General features: G+C 35.7%; 1 protein-coding gene across 1 annotated transcript in view; it reads left to right on the top strand.

Annotated features, from left to right (window-relative positions):
- LOC136029352 (cyanophycinase-like) overlaps positions 1 to 22,255 on the top strand; it is a 51,245-nt gene that overhangs the window by 12,133 nt on the left and 16,857 nt on the right. Inside the window, exons 4-5 of the mRNA XM_065707654.1 lie at positions 8,481 to 8,610; positions 13,119 to 13,340. Of these exons, the coding sequence (XP_065563726.1) occupies positions 8,481 to 8,610; positions 13,119 to 13,340 (352 nt within the window). The remainder of the gene's footprint in view (positions 1 to 8,480; positions 8,611 to 13,118; positions 13,341 to 22,255) is intronic.

Below are 22,255 nucleotides of genomic sequence, written 5' to 3'. Positions count from 1 at the left end.
GAATTGAAAGGGATATACCTTCTAAATCCCTTCTGGATGTTTGAGGGTAAGAAAACTAAGGGGATAGATTTTCCTTCCAACCCAGCTGTGATGTAACCGGTGACAGTTGTTCTCGATGGTGATGGTTGCTCGATGAAAAAGTATACTACTAATTTTCATAATTAACTCTGTTAGGAATACATAGCTGTTAGATATTTCAACTATTATGCAACGGTTTCTGAAATGCCAAAGCCATTTCATTTCTACTAGATTTTTACTTCTCTTGATGAATAACGAAGAAGACCAGCGTCCAGCCAGAGACTCGCGAAGTGAATAGGCCCAAATCTGATGTAAACTAAAGCTGGGGTTTGATTAAGACTGATCAAAACATAAATGGTGGTGGTCAACAACGACTACGCCGGTGACACACTGCTGCTGCTATTTTTTGACACGCCGTCGCTGACCTTCCCTTATCGGCGTGGCGCCGGGGTCTAGTTGTATAATTGAAATCTCAAAACCAAAAATATAAAAATATAAGGTAGCGTCATTCAGCCAAGGGGAGGTGGGGATGGAGCTCCCCTGCTCCCCTTTTGGGCGCCAATTGGTGTTCTGGAGGGAGGCCAAAATTTATTTTTCAAAATCTAGGGTAAGAGAAATTTTGTTGCTTTCCTAATTTTTTCAATAAACACACCCAAAAAGTGTTTTTCTTCGAATCTTCCTTATCTTAAAATTTTGCTACGATTTTTTTTATTGGAATCTCAAAATAGAGGCAAATCTAAAAAAAATCAGACCCTGGAAGTTTCAGCTTAGTACTATAAGTCATTGCTATAATGCTGCCGATTTACCTGTCTGATAACGTGTTTCCCTTGTTATGTTTTAATTTAGTTTAACTTCCTTCTCAACATTACCTAAAATTTTTACCTTAACACTATTAACAGTAGACTTTAGTTGCGATAGAAGTAGTTAGAAAAGCATTAGCAGCAGCTGAAACAGTAGTAGTAGTAGTAGTATTAGTGGTAGTAGTAGTAGTAGTAGTAGCAGTAGCAGTAGCAGTAGCAGTAGTAGTAGTAGTAGTAGTAGTAGTAGTAGTAGTAGTAGTAGTAGGAGTAGTAGTAGTAGTAGGAGTAGTAGTATTAGTAAAAGCATCCAAATATTGCCTTTTGGTCAAATGATTTTTCCTCTAGCCACGGGCGTACGGAAATGGGCTCTTGCCCCCCTATAACTCCAAATTTACCCTAGACGTGGCTGAAAAGCAGATGGTTGAAAAAACAGTTGAAAAAAGGTAGATGGCTAAAAAGGCAGTTGATAATAGGTAGATGGTTGAAAAAGCTGGAAATACACAGCTGGAATGATAGAATAAAAGTCAAACAAGAAGCAATTATCCATAAGGTCTCGGAAATATTTAGCTCTAATCCAAGAAGATTAATGCTGGAGCTTATTGATGATTAAATAAAAAAAAACAAGTTTTTTTAACGGAAAGTAAGGAGTGACATTAAAACTTAAAACAAACAGAAATTACTTCGTATATGAAAGGGGCTGCTTCCTCATCAATGCCTCGCTCTTTGCGCTAAAGTTTAACTCTTTCTCTTATTTATACTTTTTAAAACAGTAAAAAACTTTAGCGTAAAGAGCGGGGTGTTGATGAGGAAGCAGCCCCTTTCATATACGAAGTAATTTCTGTTCGTTTTAAGTTTTAATGTCGCTCCTTAGTTTCAATTAAAAAAACTTGTTTTTTCATTTAGTTTCTGAACGTTTTTGAATCAATGCATGTTTTGATTTTGGCTCTCCGCAGATGAATAATTAAAACGAAATTTGCATATTTATTTTTTTGGCTTATTGGCTTTCTCATAGTTTTGATCGAGTGATTTTGAGAAAAAAAGAAGCGGGAGAGGAGGCCTAGTTGCCCTCCGATTTTTCGGTTACTTAAAAAGGCAACTAGAACTTTTAGTTTTTTACGAATGATTTTATTAGTAAAAGATATGCGTAACTTACAAATTAACTTACGTAACGAACTTCTGTATTCTCATGTTTTTATTACGTATATGAAAGGGTTCACCCCCTCGTCAGTACCTCGCTCTTTACACTAAAGCTTAAATTTGTCCCTATTTCTTAAGAATGACCCCTGAATTACATTAAATAAAAAAACAAGTTTTTTGAAATGAAAGTAAGGAGCGACATTAAAACTGAAAACGAACAGAAATTACTCCGTATATGAAAGGGGCTTTTCCTCCTCGACGCCCCGCTCCTTACTCTAAAGTTTTTTATTGTTTTAAAAAGTAGAGTTGCGAGAAAGAATCAAACTTTAGCGCAAGGAGCGGGGTGTAGAGGAGGAAAAGCCCCTTTCATATACGGAGTAATTTCTGTTCGTTTTCAGTTTTAATGTCGCTCCTTACTTTCATTTCAAAAAACTTGTTTTTTTATTTAATTTCTGAAAGTTTTTGAATTAATGCATGTCTGATTTTGGCTCTCCGTACATAAATTATTAAAATGAAATTTGCATATTAATTCTTTTGTTGGCTAAATGGCTTTCACTTAGTTTTGATCAGGCGATTTTGAGAAATAAGGGGTGGGGAAGGAGGACTAGATTTTTTAATTTTTAACGAACGTTTTTATTAATAAAAAAATATACGTAACTTAAGAATTAACTTACGTAACAAACTTTTATATTCTTATATTTTTGATTATATATATATATGAGGGGGTTGGTCCCCTCGTTAATACCTCGCTCTTCACACTAAATCTTGTTTTGTCCCAATTCTTTAAGAATGACCACTGAATCAGAAAGGCCGTAGAATAAATAGTTGAAATTACTTAAAAAATTTTTAGCATAAAGAGCGAAGTATTTATCTCCTCCTAAATACCTCGCTCTTTATGCTAAAGTATTCTTAGAACCCCTCATATGCGTAATAGTCTCTGTTCGTTTTAAGTTTTAATGCTTCTCCTTACTTTCAATTGAAAAAACTTTTTCGTGTTTATATTTTCATTGTTTTTTTTTAATAGTAATGCTAGAAAATCCTGCGCCCTTTTCACTGAATTTCTCTTCCTCCATGAAATATTCCTCCAAGGAAAGATCCTCCCATATAGCCCCCTCCCCTGAACCTCACACCCAAACCAAAAAAATCCCCCTGATAACGTCGGTACACTTCCCAGTAACCATTACTGTATGTAAACATTGGTCAAAGTTTGTAACTTGCAGCCCCTCCCCCAGGGAATGTGGGGGATGTCATCCCCAAAGAAATAGTTATTAAGGTTTTCGACTATGTGGAACAAAATGGCTGGACTTTGGGAAAAACATGAGCCTGGGAGGGGGCCTAGGTGCCCTCCAATTTTTTTGGTCACTGAAAAAGGGCACTAGAACTTTTCATTTCCGTTAGAATGAGCTTTCTTGCAACACTCTAGGACCACTTGGTCCATACGATGACCCCTGGGAAAAAAAACAACAAACAAACAACCAAATAAACACACACCCGTGATTTGTCTTCTGGCAAAAAATACGAAATTCCACATTTTTGTAGATTGGACCTTGAAATTTTTTCTGTGGGGTTCTTTGATACGCTGAATGCGATGGTGTGATTTTCGTTAAGATCCTATGACTTTTAGGGGGTGTTACCCCCTATTTTCCAAAATAAGGCAAATTTTCTCAGGTTCGTAACTTTTGATGACAGAGACTAAATTTGCTGAAACTTATATATTTAGAATCAGCATAAAAATCCAATTCTTTTGATATATTTCTTAGTATCGAAATTCCGTTTTTTATAGTTTCGTTTACTATTGAGCCGGGTCGCTCCTTACACAGTTCGTTACCACGAACAGTTTGAAAAGCCGTAGAATAATAGTTGAAATTACTAAAAATGCTTTAGCGTAAAGAGCGAGGTATTAGGAGGAGGTGAGCACATCATATGCGTAATAATTTCTGTTCGTTTTAAGTTTTAATGCTTCTCCTTACTGTCAGTTGACAAACCTATTTCATATTTATTTTTTCATTGTTTTATTTTAATAATGCTAGAAAATACTGTGCTAGCTTCATGAAAATTTTATTCCCCCGTGACAAATTCCTCCAAGGAAAGTTCCCTCAACATATCCCCCTCTTCTCAACCCCCCCCCCCCCAACCTAAAAATCCCCCAGAAAACGTCTGTACACTTCCAAATAACCATTACTACATGTAAGCACTGGTCAAAGTTTGTAACTTGTGGCCCCTCCCACGAGGACTGTGGGGGAGTAAGTCGTCCCCAAAGACATAGTTATAAGGTTTTTTGACTACGCTGAATAAAATGGCTATCTCAGAATTTTGATCCGGTGACTTTGGAAAATAATTAGCGTGGGAGGGGGCCTAGGTGCCCTCCAATTTTTTTGGTAACTTAAAAAGGGCACTAGAACTTTTCGTCTCCATTAGAATGATCCCTCTCGCAAGATTCTATGACCACTGGGTTGATACGATCACCCCTGGGAAAAACAAAAACAAAAAACAAACAAATAAACACGCATCCGTGATCTGCCTTCTGGCAACAATACAAAATTCCACATTTGTGTAGATAGGAGCTTGAAAATTTTACAATAGGGTTCTCTGATACACTGAATCTGATGGTGTGATTTTCGTCAAGATTATGTGACTTTTAGAGGCTGTTTCTCCCTATTTTCTGAAATAAGGCAAATTTTCTTAGGCTCGTAACTTTTGATGGGTAAAATTAAACTTGATTAAACTTATATATTTAAAATCAGCATTAAAATGCAATTCTTTTGATGTAGCTATTGGTATCAAAATTCAATTTTTTAGAGTTTTGGTTACTATTGAGCCCGGTCGCTCCTTACTACAGTTCGTTACCACGAACTGTTTGATTTACGATTTTTGGTGATTACATATTAATAAAGAGTTCATAGGTAGGCTATGATAAAACTTGCTGGTAATGTAAGGTTTTGTGAATTGCCAATATAACGTCAGCCCTCCGCCCTTCGTTGCAGAATCGGCTGCCCCCCCCCCCCCCCTAGAGAAGAAGCTTCGTACGCCCATTCTAGCGATTCCCAGAAAGTTCCAACTTAATACCCTAAGTGATATCTGAAAAATGGCCTTTTGACAACCTGCATGCAATTAGTGTGTTTTGAATTCAAATATTCACCTTCATACCCTTAGCCTTGGTAGTACTATTATCATATTATTAGTAGTAGTAGTAGCAGTAATCGTGTTGTATTTTTGGTAGTGGTAATAGTGGTAGCAGTAGCATTAGTAACAGTAGTAGTATACACGGATTGCCTTTTGGTCAGTTAAACATCCCCCTCGTCATGGCCTGGAAGTTTCAGCTTGATATGGTAAGCCGTCCCTAATATATTGCTAATACGCTCTTTTGACAATTTGTATGTTATGATCCAGTTAAACTTTCCCCTCAACATTTCCTCAAGTTTTTAACTTAATATCCCCAGTAGTAGTAGTAGCAGTAGTATTGGTAGTAGTGTGCAAATATTGCCTTTATGGTCAATTGATCATCCCCTCATCATCCCCCGATATTTCCAACTTGATGCCCTAAGTAATTCCTTACTTAAGTTATTTTTACAACCTTCATGCACATAATGTCTTTTGATTTAGTTCAACACTCCCCTGAACATTCACTGAATACATCACCTGAACGCTTTTGGTCTTTACGAGTGCTAAAGGTCTAAGACGCCCTCTTCCAAGTAACAAATACTATATGTAAACAATGGGCGAATTTCATAACTTGCGACCCTTTCCCCGAGGGCTGTGGGAGGAGGGGGGACTTATATCCTCAGAGATACAGTTTCTGGACCTCTCAACTATGCTGAACAAAACAGCTATCTTTAAATTTTGATTGGGTGTGTCTGGGGATTTAATAGGCTTGGGAGGGGGCGGATTGATCTTCAATCACTTTCGACTCTTAAAAAGGCCACCAGAATTTTCTATTCCCAGTCAAATAAGCTCCTTCCAAAATTTCTACGACAACTCCTTCTATACAAAGTGCCTTTGTGAAAGGAAAAAAATATAATATATTGTGCCCACCTCCTTCTTTACTTAGGCAGCGATATTGTGCTGCTTATGAAAGAGATGGGTGTAACAGAACATGGGAGGTTTTCACCTACTCACTTCCTATCTTGAAAAACGAGGAAAAAGTTTTGTTACTGTAACATTTCATCATCAGTTTCAAATTAGTAACCCTTGAAAGTTAAAACTCCTTGCTCACGGCTGGATTGAGTTTGAAAACGCATGATTGTGGGTTTTCCCCTAGATTTCATCAGAGCTTATTGCAATTAACTTTTTTTTGCATTAAAGACCTATCCATGTATCCATAACCGAGTTAGTAACAGGTCAAAAATAACAATATTGATAACAAAATTACCTATTTGAAATTTAAACTTTATTAAAACAACAAAGCTTGGGATTGTTGGGTTTTCATCTCCTCTCAGATTTTGATTACATTGCAGATGAAAATAAGAATGAATAGTAATTAAAAACTAAAAACATTTTTTTTCAAATAAAAGTAAAGAATAATATTAAAACTTATCTTTATTACATGTAGTAAACTTTTACTGACACTGCTTTGGAAATGAAGGAGGGTACTTTTTATCATCTGCTGTAGACGCTCAAATTTCTAGTTTAAATATTTTGAAAAGAAATTGGTAAATCAAACACTTGTATTTACTAGTCGGCTATTAATCTTGAACTATAAATTTTTTTAGTAAAGTATTAGTCAAGCTTTAACATAAGGGGGGGGCTAAAAAATTAGCATCATCACTTGTATAGGACATTTTCTGTTGGTTTTAAATTCTTATGCTGCTCTTTACTTTCATTTGAAAAAAGGTTATTGTTTTTTTTCAACACCATCACTGAGATTCAGCTGTTTATGCAGGGAAGTTATTGTTTACGCATGTAACACACCCAAAAATTTCCCTAATTTTCTTGCTTATCAATTGAATGAGAAAATATCAATGGTACATCTTGGTGAAAATGAAAACTTCTAAATATCTTGATAACCAAACCAGACGGTTCATACAGAAACAATTGCAGCCGTTGAAGCGAGGAAACTGGTGTGAAATATTTAAACAACATAGGAACATCGATATACTATATCAAGTTCCAGAAGCTCCAAAAAAGTATTCAAAGGGCTAGCCTGTATTATCCTTGGCCTAATTTTCGATAAAATTCTTACATTATCTGTTCATTTCCTTGAAAATACTCTCCCAAGCTTTTAATGGTGCTCATGTCCTTTGTCATATAGTAATAGAGAGTTCTGACGTGACTGAAAAAAATTAGGATTTTAAACCAGAATAACGAATAAGTTTTTTAACGGTCCTGCGCAAATTGTCTTGGCGGAGTTTTTGAACCGTTCTGACGCATAAAATTTCAGCAAAGAACAGATGAGATTTGATGGATTGCCCAAAAATGGCCGTTTTTACGTGAAAACGCAGCAGTGTGGGCAAAGGGAAAGACCTTTCGAATTATCGCTGTCAAGTTAACTTAAGTCAATAAAGGTTTTCTAAACTTGTCTATAAGCTAAATTACAATTGAAAGTGTAAGTTTAGAAAAGAACCTCTAGAGAAGTAAGCATGTTAAGAAAGTTTAAACGTTTGTAAGTTAAATCTTACATGCAGCTAAACTTTTTCTTTATTTATTTCAGTGTTTTTCCACCTTTTCTAAGAGGAGACTATTTAGGAGACTTTTCAATTCCGAAAAGTTTGTAAATTTCTTAGAAAAGGTGGAAAAACACTGAAATAAATACAGAAAAAGTTTAGCTGCATGTAAGATTTAACTTACAAACTTTCAGAAAAATGCTTCAGAAAATGGTCAGAAAAATTGCTTCAGAAAAATGGTCAGAATCTTGAATTGACGGTGCAAAAACCCTATTTATGCTTTTTTTTCATGGAATTGTCTTTAGTCAATGGTCTTTTTTACGAATTTCTTGTCGACGACTCTGTAATTACTTTAACGTCCTCTACGAACGAATTTTGTAAAGGGTCTATTTTAGGGATGATTTCAAACTGAAGAAAAGCTATTGAAAAAATTGACATATTAGAAAAAGCAGAAAAACACTAAAATAAATGAAGATAAAGCTTAGCTAAATGCAAAATGCGTTAACTACAATAATTCTGCATTTTAAAAAGTAAGAATTGTTTTCTTAACATGTTTCCTTCTCCATAGGTCCTTCTCTAAGCTTATACCAAATTGAAGAATGTATTTTCAAATTTCTTCCTTCAATCCTACCTCAAGCATAACGCTAGAAAGCTTTATCGAATATAGATTCAAACAATATCCCAGAACAGTTTCGGTTTTTTAGAAAAAAAAACTATATCAAAATATAATAAGAAAGATCTGCGTTTATTTCAAAAATAAATTGAGAGCCCGTTCACTTCTGAAACTGATAAGTGACATGTATTCTAAGAATTAGATTTTTATCTTTGCATTCTTTTTCTTTGCTGTGTATCCACTCTTCGGGTGGTAATTTTTCGTCAAAATCACCAAATTTTTAAGCTAAATACCAACTTCCCTAATTTTTAGATACAGAAGTATTAGAAGCTATTCGTTCTGTATTCAATGAACGTGGTGTCATTGGTGGATCTGGTGCTGGTGCAATGGTTTTAACGTCTGCACCAGTGATTATCAGTGGAGATAGCTACGAATCACTTTTGTATGTATACTGACCATTTATTTTTATTGATTATAAATGTGACTATGTTGCTGATAAGTCTATTGGGTATATCTCAGGGATGGAGTCTTTTAGCACTACCCATTCATTGAATTTCAGGGGCTTCACGTTCTATAGATCTGTACGCATTTGTGCATACAGATAACTAAAAGCGAAATATTGTTTATGTCAATGAGCCCTAATTACAAAATAAAATCAAACAGCTAACCAATACTTAACAGTCAATCTCAGTAAAATGACTTTTATTCCACTATAAATTAGGCTAATTTACCATGTAATATGCATAAATTTTCTTAATAAGAATGAGATTAGCTTGAGTATTTTAGCCTTTAGATACTTAAGAAATCTTAATGGTTTAATCGTTGTTTTCCCCAAAAAGTTGGCCTCTGTAGTACTGGTAAATGTTGTTTCGTGCCTATACAGACAAGTAAGGCACTTGATCTATTTTTTCCACTACGCAAAATATCTTTTATGGACACATAAATCTTATCTTCTAAGAAAGTATAGCTTTACTGGTCCAATTTTCTTCAAAGCAACAACTGTCTGTTTTTACACTAAAACTGTTTTACGCTAAAATTTGACTCTTTCTCTTAACTATTTTTAAAACAGTAAGAAACTTTTTGCATAAAGAGCGGGGCGTTGAGGAGGAAAATCCCCTTTCATATACGGAGTAATTTCTGTTCGTTTTAAGTTTTAATGTTGCTCCTTACTTTCATTAATTTTTTTTTTTTATTTAATTTCTGGACGCTTTTGAATTAATGCATGTTTTGATCTTTGCTCTCCGCACGTAAATAATTAAAACGAAATTTGCATATTAATTAATTGCAATTAATCGGAAGATTTTGAGAAAAAAGGAGCGAGGGAGGAGACTTAGTTGCCCTCCAAGTTTTTGACTACCTAAAAAAGAAACTAGAACTTTTAATTTTTTACAAACGTTTTCATTGGTAAAAAATATACGTAACTTACGAATTAACTTACGTAACGAACTTCTAAATTCGTATCTTTTTATTGCGTATATGAGGGGTTTCAACCTTCGTCGCTCTTTAACAACTAAAGCTTAGATTTTGTCCCAATTCCTTAAAAATGACCTCTGAATCACAAAGGCCGTAGAATAAATAGTTGAAATGACTAAAAATACTTTAGCGTAAAGAGTGAGGTATAACGAGGAGGTAAACCCATCATATGCGTAATATTTTTTTTTCGTTTTAAGTTTTAATGCTGCTCCTTACTTTCAGTACAAAAAACTTTTCATATTTATTTTTTCATTGTTTTTTCAAATAATGCTAGAAAATCCTGCGCCGCTTCATTGAAATTCTCTTCCCCCATGAGAAGTTTCTCCATGGAAATATCCTCCCACGTAAACCCCCCCTCAAATCTCCCCCCTAAACCAAAAAATCCCCCTGAAAACGTCTGTACACTTCCTAGTAACCATTACTATATGTAAACACAGGTCAAAGTTTGCAACTTGCAGCCCCTCCCACGGGGACTGCGAGGGAGTAAGTCGTCCCCAAAGACATAGTTATTAGGTTTTTCGACTATGGTGAATAAAATGGCTATCTCAGAATTTTGATCCCCTGACTTCTGGGGAAAAATGAGCGTGGGAGGGGGCCTAGGTGCCCTCCAATTTTTTTGGTCACTTAAAGAGGGCACTAGAACTTTTAATTTCCGTTAGAATGAGCCCTCTCGCGACATTTTAGGACTACTCAGTCGATACGAACACCCTCGGAAAAAAAAGAAAAGAAAAAGAAAACAAACAAATAAACACGCATCCGTGATCTGTCTTATGGCAAAAAACGCGAAGTTCCACATTTTTGTAGATAGGAGCTTGAAACTTCTAAAATAAGGTTCTCTGACACGCTGAATCTGATGGTGTGATTTTCGTTAAGATTGTATGACTTTTAGGGGGTGATTCCCCATATTTTCTAAAATGAGGTAAATTTCCTCAGGCTCGTAACTTTTGATGAGTATAACTGATCTTGATGAAACTTATATATTTAAAATCAGCATTAAAATGCGATTCTTTTGATGTAACTATTGGCATCAAAATTCCATTTTTTAGAGTTTCGGTTACTATTGAGCCGGGTCGCTCCTTACTACAGTTCGTTACCACGAACTGTTTGATTTCCGAGTGAGAATAAATCGTCGAAAATTCGACAGATAAGGCTTTACGGGAAAATGAAGTCAAAGAGCCCTTCTGTTTTGAAGTAGCAGCATAACTTTTCTAGACATAGAGAGAGATAGAGAGAAAGATGGGTTTATTAATATAAACAACAAAACAAAACAAGCAAATGGCCCGAAGCATAGTGAAGAACTGTATCATAGGTAAATGAAATAGAGAATTAAATCAGACTTCTATAGAAGCAAAGGGTAGTCGTTTGCAAATAACTATTAACGTCTTTGCTTAAGAGTTTTTGGATTCTGTCTCTTATCCTTTTTTCCCTGAAATCTCTAAACTTAAAAAATGAAAGAAAATTTATTATACATCTATTGGGCGAAATTTATTAAATCCTAAAAATGACCTCCTCAGCTGAGGAAGGAAGAAGGAAGTCTTATACTTGGATGCCTAGCCCAGGCAAATGCAATAAAAGTAAATTTATTAGGAAATGTAAAGTTACTACCCAAATTCTATATAGACAATTACATTTATAATGGCTAATTGTTGCGGATTCTCGGGCCAATTTCTTGCATACACTTCGTAGTTACTCATGCCTATTTAATAGCTAAACAGAGTCTACGGCATAATATTTCTAACAATTGTAAACGCCCAAATCACTAGTCACATGAAATGCTCAAAAGCCAGATTTATTAAGTCTACTCTTCTTTTTTCTTTTTTTTTATTCTTAAAAGCCCCGGAGTGTTTGATTGACTTTGTAAGTTCATAAGTAAATTCTCTATATACTATATTCGAACAGCTAAAAATAATAAGATATTTTGGCCACCGAAGGCTGAATATTTTTCTAGATCACAAATTCTATATTGTACTCTACTTGAACGTATTCCCTAGGTCCAAAGACCACAGAAAATTATGAAACGTAAGACAGGTTTCAATTATGAAACAGGTTTCAATTTCAAGCGGTCCATAGGTCAGGGTCTTTTAACATACTATCAAGCTTGGGAAGACAGGGGGTCAGTTGCCTGAAAGTCTTAGACTCACATCTGATTGGTAAGTTTTCAATGAAATTCTCTGAAGGCTCTGCTTCCAAATTTGGGTCAGTGTACAGTCCCCTTTTTTTCTGTTATAGTTTGGCAAAATTCGCAGAAAGGATGTATTTGTCATATCTAAACCCTTCCCAAGACATATCGAGGCAACCTGTTACAAAACGGTTGGTTTTGGAAGGATATAAGTTATCTTTTACTTAGCATAACGATTGAACCACATTATATTCACACTTGTCGTTACTATCGAAATTGCGCAATACCAATAATATATTCTGCTCCTAATTTTCCCTGTTGAGTTATATTCAACTTTCAAATGTATATGATTCCCAAATCCACTTTTGTCATTTCAAGTTTCCACTTCTGTAGCACTTTTGTAACGTACTACAGACTATCATTCATAATTCGTGGCCATTTTCTTACCAAGAGGTGGGATTATTATGTCACTGGGGAAATAAAAAATGCACCCGTCAGTGCTTGGGCCCTTGGCCCTAATTATCAGATAAATATCATTTTTAGCTGACTACCTTGCTAAGCTTTAAAAGTGTACATATAGATCAGTGGCTCCCAATCGATTTTCACCCATGCACCACCTAGGCATTCTTAAAATCCTGATGCCTCCCCTTGTGATTTTAAATTTTATTAATAAAATTTTATGTGTATTCACCTGAAGGAAGCTTAAAAAGCTTCCTTCAGGTATACTTTTTTTAGTCGTCCTCTAGGCATATTTTAATACTAATGAAAAATACTTTCTGAATGCAACTCCTTTTATACAGTGCATAACTTCAGTGCAATACTATCATGTATCTGTTTTGCTCTTTAAACACATTTGAACGTGACGTCGTTCTAGTGAATTTTTTTCAAAACTAAGGCTCTAAAGTGTAGTCAGCCGAAGGGTACACGTCTTATCCATGATCCATCAAAATATTGCTATGCCCCTGCAGTGGGGCCTATGCCCCACGTTGGAAATCATGGATGTAGATACTATAGCTTTTTTTCAATCAAAATTTGGTTAATCCAACTGTCGTATGTACCTTCTTATTGAACGTCACATTTTAATTGGATAATTTTTTAATATCCTCTATTAGTGAGGATAGCTCTGCTTTTCAGGAGCAAACTTGATTGGTCTTTTGACATTTATGGCTTAAAAGTTTTCCCCCACCTCTTGAAAAAACACACACAATCAAATTAATATTTGACTTTGTATTAAGTACAGAAAATGATTCTCTCTGCTCTTTTTTACTGCTTAAGTCTTATTTTTTCAGTTATTTTGGCACGGAAAAGACTTCTGATTGAATGTTAACTGTTTATTTTCTTTTTTTTATAAAAAATAGAAATAAACCTGAGACGTTTTCGTTCGTACCTCTAACAACAACCACGACGCAGCGAATTATGCGTCCAAGAAGAAGAAAGCCCAAAAGGGGTAGGAAGAGAAGGCCACAAAAGGATCAGCCAGTTATCCCAACATCAAATTTGATTTATATCGATTCAGGGTTTGGATTTATGAAAAACTGGTCAATTGATACAAGATTCAATGATCTAAGTAGACAAGGAAGGTAATATTATTTCCATTTTTTTTAAGAAACACAGCTTATTAACAGAAAAATCTTCGAAGAATTACTTAAGTACGGTTTAGAGAAGAGTCAAATTTAACGTTGGCAGGGCATCCAGATTCTATGGCACCCAGCTAGAAAAAGTTCTTTGACATGAGTTAACTTTTGATCTATATCCGTTTCGGCTTATAGCTGAAAAATTCCTCCCGTCTCGTCTTGATTAACATCATTCATCATGCTATTAGAATCTTTTGTAGGTAGATCATTTTTGGACAACCAATATGATCGGACAGCCTTCGAAAATTTCAAAGGTCGTCCCTGGCTGTCCAGTGCTGGTAGGGAGAATGATGTCAATCAAAACGGGTTTTCCTTCGGCTGGCAAGAGAGTAAAAGAAGAAGATAAAGGAAAATAAAATTGTGGAAACTTGTGAAAGCTATTGGTTTATCTCTGATGGTGATCTAAGGATCGCTCGAATTATGTATTTTTTCAATTCTATTCTCTTGTGTACGATGTCCAGTTAATATGAATATAAATTTGTTCTTTCTAGAAAACTGTTAATTACATTTTCATTTGAAGGAAACTAAATGAATTCCAATTGCCTCTTCATTAATTGTGATGCCTTCATTTTTTAGAGCATTTCCTTGTAAATACATACTATAAATATTTATAAATGATTCCAATTTTCTAGCTATATTACTTGAAATGAAACTTGTTGCATTTCTACTTCATAACTATGCAATAAGTCATTTTTGCTCATTTATCAAACAGTTCGTGGTAACGAACTGTAGAAACTCTAAAAAAATAGAATTTTGATACCAATAGTTACATCAAAAGAATCGCATTTTAATGCTGATTTTAAATATACAAGTTTCATCAAGATTAGTTTTACGTATCAAAAGTTGCGAGCCTGAGAAAATTTGCCTCATTTTCGAAAATAGGGGGAAACACCCCCTAAAGGTCATACAATCTTAACGAAAATCCGACCATCAGATTCAGCGTATCAGAGAACCTTATTGTAGAAATTTCAAGCACCTATCTATAAAATTGTGGAATTTCGCATTTTTTGCCAGAATACAGATCACGGATGCGTGTTTATTTGTTTTTTTTTTCCCAGGGGTGATCGTATCGACTCAGTGGTCCTAGAATCTTGCGAGAGGGCTAATTCTAACTGAAATGAAAAGTTCTAGTTCCCTTTTTAGGTGACCAAAAAATTGGAGGGCCCCTAGGCCCCCTCCCACGCTAATTATTTTCCCAGAGTCATCGGATCAAAATTCTGAGATAGCCATTTTATTCAGCGTAGTGAAAAAACCTTATAACTATGTCTTTGGGGACGACTCACTCCCCTACAGTCCCTGTGGGAGGGGGCACAAGTTACAAACTTTGACCAGTGCTTACATATAGTAATGGTTATTTAGAAGTTTACAGACGCTTTCTGGGGGATTTTTAGGTTGGGAGGGGGGTTGAGAAGAGGGGAATATGTTGGGGGAGCTTTCCTTGGAGGAATTTGTCATGGGGGAAGAAAAGTTTCATGAAGGGAGCACAGGATTTATAGCATTATTTAAAAAAAACGGAAAAAATAAATATGAAAAAGTTGCTTCAACTAAAAGTAAGGAGAAGCATTAAAACTTAAAACGAACAAAAATTATTACGCATATGATGGGCTCACCTCCTACTAATACCTCGCTCTTTACGCTAAAGCATTCTTATTAATTTCAACTATTTATTCTACGGCTGTTGTGATTCAGGGGTCATTCTTTAAAAATTGGGACAAAATTTTAGCTTTAGTGTAAAGAGCAAGGTAGTGACAAGGGGGTGAACCCCTTCATATACGTAATAAAAACATGAGAATACAGAAGTTCGTTACGTAAGCTAATTTGTAAGTTACGTATATCTTTTACTAATAAAAACATTCGTAAAAAATAAAAAGTTCTAGTTGCCATTTTAAGTAACCAAAAAATCGGAGGGCAATTAGGCCTCCTCCCCCGGTCCTTTTTTTCTCAAAATCATTCAATCAAAACTATGAGAAAGCCAATTAGCCAAAAAAATAAATATGCAAATTTCATTTTAATTATTCATCTGCGGAGAGCCAAAATCAAAACATGCATTGATTCAAAAACGTTCAGAAATTAAATAAAAAAAAACAAGTTTTTTTTAACGGAAAGTAAGGATCGACATTAAAACTTAAAACGAACAGTAAGTACTTCGTTTGTGAAAGGAGCTGCTTCTTCATCAACGCCCCGGTCTTTACGCTAAAGTTTTTTACTGTTTAAAAAGTAGAGTTAAGAGAAAGAGTCAAACTTTAGCATAAAGAGCGGGGCGTTGATGAGGAAGCAGCCCCTTTCACATACGAAGTAATTTCTTTTCGTGTTAAGTTTTAATGTCAATCCTTACTTTCCGTTAAAAAAACTTGTTTTTTTATTTAATAAGTTAAAAGACCCATTCATATACTAGATTTATCCTCGTATTTGGAGAGTTTAGTAATTCAGTAATAAAGAATGTTTTTCAGTTGGGTTGTGTGAAAGCAGGGCTGGCGTTGGGGCTAACCATAAATTTTTTGCTACGGAATGTGCTTTTTTGACGGGCAAGGGTCCTTGAAAAAAACCTACAAACTAGCAAATCCAAATTTGTCAAGCTGAATTTGGGCATTATCTACTGCGGTATAAAGTTTGAACTTTAATTTCTTTGTTACATTTTGTTCGTATCACTCATTCCTTCCTTCTTTTTATTCTTTCGTATCGTTCATTCGTTCATATCCTCATGCTCGTGTTGTATCTTTATGATTTATCGTTGCTATGGTTTCTTCCATTTTCATTACGTTCTCAAGGACAAATTTTCTCGTATATAAGTCTGAACAATAAATAATGTGAACAAACAAACAATGTAACATTAATGAAATGAACGAAAGAATGATAACGAACGGATGAGTGAATGACACGAAAGAAAGAATTGAATGATATTTCTGTAGTTTATTCACAATGAACGAGTTCCCTTTTCACTAAAATTGTCGATAATACAACTTGTGTCCGAATGGAGATTATATACTTTCGGTGGGTCAGTTTCAATTATTGTCTTGCTTAGAATGAGGTGTTTGTGTAAAAGCCACTTGAAAAATTTTACTACTCCCATATTTTAAGCTGCAGAACATCTAATTTTAATAAAGCTAAAACGTAGAAAAGTCACTTGTTTGCGTCCTTTTTATGCTTTTTTTTCCACCGCTACCAGATCACCAGAAAATCGTAGAGCACTCTTTAAGGACGAACTCTAGCCCGTAGCAACCGAAAAATGAAAATAAAATGCAATTTTTGACAAAAACTGAATCATTAGATGGGTGATGCAACACGCTTATGTTTTGACAAGATAATATAACACGAGTATCTCTTGAAAATTTGCTTCTGTAAGTATATCTGTGCTATCAACAGTGATAATTAATAATGCATCGTCACCTTTTCAAGTGTTGCAAAATTTATACACTTCTCATCTGAACTATTCCAACTTCACTGTTTAGAAAAAACGGTATCAAACAGTTCGTGGTAACGAACTGTAGTAAGGAGCGACCTGGCTCAATAGTAAACGAAACTCTAAAAAACGGAATTTCGATACTAAAAGATATATCAAAAGAATCGGATTTTTATGCTGATTTTAAATATATAAGTTTCATCAAATTTAGTCTTTGTCATCAAAAGTTACGAGCCTGAGAAAATTTGCCTTATTTTGGAAAATAGGGGGTAACATCCCCTAAAAGTCATAGGATCTTTTTGATTCTTTCTCGCAACTCTACTTTTTAAAACAATAAAAAACTTTAGCGTAAGGAGCGGGGTGTCGAGGAGGAAAAGCCCCTTTCATATACGGAGTAATTTCTGTTCGTTTTAAGTTTTAATGTCGCTCCTTACTTTCATTTAAAAAAACTTGTTTTTTTTATTTAATCTCACTAATAAATTGTGTGAGCTGTTGAATTCAGCATCCATTTGTTAAATCAGTTATATGAACTTGGCATTAAAAACGATGATATTTATTCCTACTGTTTTTCTTACTGCAAATAAATATACTATCGTAGGAATTTGACTTAAGATGACTTTCTCATGTTTAAATCTATGATTATGATTACTTTGCTACTATTAATCTAGGTTTCTGTGTACCTTTTGTTTACCCACAGCCTTTCCAAGTGATACTTAAATTTTAACGTCATTAATTAAACAAAACTATCTTGACAAAAACCACCTCCCCTCCAAATGTCAGGAGACAATATGAAGGAGGGAGAAGAGAATAAATTCACAAAAGTAGCAAAGAAGATTTTCATTTCGCTTCAGAAGGGGTCAAAAACCTAACAACAAAAGTTTGTACCTTGCTGCAATAATCAAAATTCACGACACTCAAATCACTTCCCTGAAATGCATGAAACAGATTTACAGTACTAGAAGTTATGATTTTATTACTAGAATACTAATGATATTCTACCAGTTTTAAAACCAGTCAAATTAACCCTCACTATTATGCTTAGAAAATAAGTCATATTTCAACAACCCCTTAAGTTCGATAACATTACAGCTTTTTTAAATTACCCCACTAGCGTATTCCATAGTCTGGCTGCCCTATAAACGAGAGAAAACCACGTCCGAGATACAAACAAACTGTTCATCACCCTTGTAGTATGGGAACGATTAAAGATACTAAAAAGTTTCGGTTTGTTAATTTGATCTCTTTCTTCCTTAGAGGAAAATAATATTATGGCAACTGCAGATTCTAAGAAATTTTTGTTTAGCTGATATCTGTGTTGAGAAGACAATAGCAAAACATTATTTTGTATTTGTTTATTATTTTTGTACCTTACTAACAGCTGCTTGACATTTTATATGTTTTTATACATTATGCAGTTGTCACTAAATCAAAATGAATTATAATCAACCTTCTTATAACAAGGATAGCAGTAACAGTTATCAACCCTAGAAGACTTTAAACCCTGAATTTATATGTCTATCTCCATATTTGATGGGCTAAGTTTGGGGCTGGCAAGAGAAGATTCACGTTCTGTAAGTAGTCGATGTCCGTCAAATTGGCGTTTGCACCAACTACTATTCTTTCAAAGTTCTGGAGAGTGTGGTTGAGGAATCAATCGACACAGTAATTTAGTTGGACTTGTAAGAATATACAGCTTTGTTTTATACCCCCCTCCACATTGGACAGTGGCGACTCTTCCCAATAGGTTTTAACATGGGATGCACATCCTTTATAATACGTGTCCAAGATATCGACTAAATTTTGTAATATACTGTCTTTCAGGAGAATCTTAAAATATTTATTAATATGCTGATGAAACAGGTATTGTCACACATTGTTACGTGGTCAAGTGGAGGGTAAAAGTCTGACTAAAGTCTTCTGCCAGACTGGAATCCGGACTAGTTCTCCTGTCTTCGCCTATCTTCTTTGTCTTCGTGTCTCTCATCTGTCTTCGACGGCAAATAATTTGGCTCGAATGTCTAAGAGACGATCATTCTATAATTAGCACACTCTGTCATTTTGCCATTTTTTTTCGTAAACGGGATGGATGACTGAAATCTTCGAGTCTTTTGGTAAACTCTTGGTTTTCTATATTTCTGTATAAAAATACAGTAGCTGGTTTGCAATCAGGTGGGAAGAAGCTTTGTAAATCTCAAACGAGATGCCATCCTTACCAGGACACTTGTGTCGTCTGAAATCTCGAATGGTACTGATGATTTCTTCAGGGTCTGTCGGAGTTGTTTTTATATTGTATTGCTTCTTTGAGATTCAGGGTTGCGTGTTTTTCGCTTCTAAAGTCGAAATTACGTTCGGGTCGAAATTACGTTCTACGACTCAACTTCTTGGGTAGAATTGGTTTTGCTCTTCTCTTGCTTACCTTTTATAGATTGGGACACAGAGACTTTTTTTCCACTGGCCTCTTTAAGATTTGATATGTATAGCTTGAGTCCTGGTTTTGCATTGCGTTTTCTAGCTTGTGAGTGATTTTTTCCCAGTTATGGATGCAGTCTTATCTTACGCTTTGTTTGATTTACTTTCTCATTTCGGCTTGAAGCACAACTCTCTTGAATCATCTCTTGGGATTAAAAAAAAAAAAAAATCGAGCTCTGTTTAGAGGGTCAGGATTAGCCAAGGATATCGGTAGCAACTGCTGTGGTGAAGGTATAAAACTACAGCAACATTTCCCTGTGATTTCGAACATCAGCGGGTAGAGAATGAGGCCTGTTTTAGAACAGAAGGCAAAATCCGTGTTTCTTTTGATCTGCATCCAGTTTGGTGATAGTCTTCTCATTGGTTCCTGCTTCTTTCTCGGGCTAAGGTGGAGAAGAAACTTTGCTCACACGAGGGTAAGATCACTGCGTGTTGTGGATCCAGTACCGGCTCCCCTGAAGGTTCGTACATCTTGAACAGAGTGTCGTCATCTTCTCTTAAATAGGATATAATCTATTTGGGATGCAGGTGAAATCGTTATTAGAGCTCCAAGTGATGTATTGTGAACGGTTTGTGATGAAACAGAGAGTTTGCAAACTCTAGTTTGTGGTTAAGAGCAAATTGGACGATGCGCTCACCATTTTTGTATCTTTGTCCATATGCGTGACATTCGATTGTATCATGGAGTGACTGGTCAGAAGAACACATTCATCGGTTTCAGTCTCTTCGTACTGTGAAGTAGTCCTGTTTTTGACAAATTTTTACTGTGTGCTCTAGCTCCATGCATTATGAATCTTTCTGGTATTCAGCAGCATCATGGATAGGAGCATTCATCACTATGATGTTTATGCTGAATAGTTTACCGTTTAAGCGGACGTAGGTAATTCTTGGGCTAACAGGGAGCCACACAAGAATTTTGCGATGAATTGAAGAGGTCAGTATAAATCCCACTGCATAAAGACAGGATCCATCCTGTTTCTCAGATATGGAGAATCGTTATTTCTCATAGGTTCTGTTATAGGTACCTCTTCGGACAAACACCTCCGATTCTTGTCTCGGAAAGGTGAATGATATATGCATGGTAATTATGTGATTCATACGTCATGACTTGGTGGGTTGTTTTTTCTTTTATGGGTCTTGTGTTCTAACAAAATGCTCAAAGATAGTGTTTATTTGATTGATGTGAGTTGGGATGGTTTATGGTTTATCTGCCCCGCCATCCTCCATGGATGCAAACGTGTGTCACTTAAAGCTGGGTACGCCGCAGTAGATGACAAGCTATTGAGACCATATATTTTTTTATTCAGATGATTCGTCAGAATTTATTGATCTTGTAAGCTCCCTAGACTCACGGCACCCTGTGTGCATTGATGTTCGACTTCATCAGCCGTGTGACTCGTCAAAAGGTCCACTGTACTACACTGGCGTAATTTTGTCAAAATCCTGGGGGGCCAATTTTCCCAAATCAAGCGAAGATGGCAGTAAAAACAGAAAAATTAGCCATTTGGTACCGTAAAGGTACTATAGCACTATAAAAGTACTGTAAACATACTTTACCTATCTATATATATAAGTATAAGTTGTTTGTGTACTGACGTCATGTTTATCGACTGTCGATTGACGTCATGTTTGTCGACTGTATATGACGAAAGTAAAACAGTTCAAAATAGGGATGATACCTTTTTATTGACAGTGAAATATAAAATTATTTAACTGGATATTTCGAACACATATACAGTGTTCATCATGTGTTCATCACTGTATATGTGTTCGAAATATCCAGTTAAATAATTTTATATTTCACTGTCAATAAAAAGGTATCATCCCTATTTTGAACTGTTTTACTTTCGTCATGGAAAGGCAGTATGGTCTTCGAAGTTATCTACTGTATATGACGTCATTAAGAAGAAACAGCCGAGGAAGCTGCTCAAATAGCTAATGCCAAAAGGCTTGCGGCTAATAAAGAAAGTAAGAAAAGAAAGCGTGCCGAGGAATCACAACAACAGCGTGAAAACAGGCTTGCGGCTAGTAGAGAAAGTATGAAAAGAAAGCGTGCCGAGGAATCACAACAACAGCGTGAAAACAGGCTTGCGTCTCAAAGAGAAATCACCAAAAGAAAGCGTGCCGAGGAATCACAAGAGCAACCTGAAACAACCTGGACAGGAAGAGTCAAAACGTATCAAAACTGAAAATTATAGCGATGATGATTGGGTTTGGAATTTTGACATGCATAAGGTCATCAATGCCTACCAGATTTTAGTTAAAAAAACAAAGGTTTGGCGATATGTATTTCAAAATGCAGCGCAATGAAATATTATGCCTATAGATTAATGATTCACAGCTTTTACATCCTGGGTAATCATCGGTTCATAGACATGACATTACGGCTTGTGTCTTCCGGCAAAAGCTGCTCTCCTTCATCTCCTACAGAGTTATGGGAGAAATACAAATCGCAAATGGCCGAGAATATACTCCACTTAATACGGCTAGAAAGGTCAGATATGACCCTGGACTTTACAACAGAAATTTACATGCATAGAATGGGATCGTGAATAAAGTTACAACACAATTGATCTATTGTCGTATGTTACAGGCCGGGACACAAGGAATATAAATGACGACCGGGACACTCAAAGCGAAATTACAGACCGAGACAGCGGGATAAAAATGACGACCGGGACACAGGGAATATAAATGACGACCGGGACACAGGGACACAACTACAACGGGGACGCCGGAAGGGCACATAAGGGATATATAAATGACGACGGGGACACAGGGAATATTCGATTAGCAATTTCCATCAACAAAGCCCAATGGCAATCATTAGAAAAATCCGGTATAGATCTGAATACGGGTTGTTTTCCCATGGACAATTACATGTTGCATGTTCAAGAGTCGGTAAACCTGACAATCTATTTATATGCACAGACAATGGGACAGCGAAGAATATTGTATATTCGCAAGTTTTACGTAGATAAAAACATATATT

This window comes from Artemia franciscana, chromosome 7 (genome assembly GCF_032884065.1).
Source record: "Artemia franciscana chromosome 7, ASM3288406v1, whole genome shotgun sequence".
Lineage (NCBI taxonomy): Eukaryota > Metazoa > Arthropoda > Branchiopoda > Anostraca > Artemiidae > Artemia > Artemia franciscana.
This window is presented reverse-complemented; position numbering and strand designations above follow the sequence as displayed.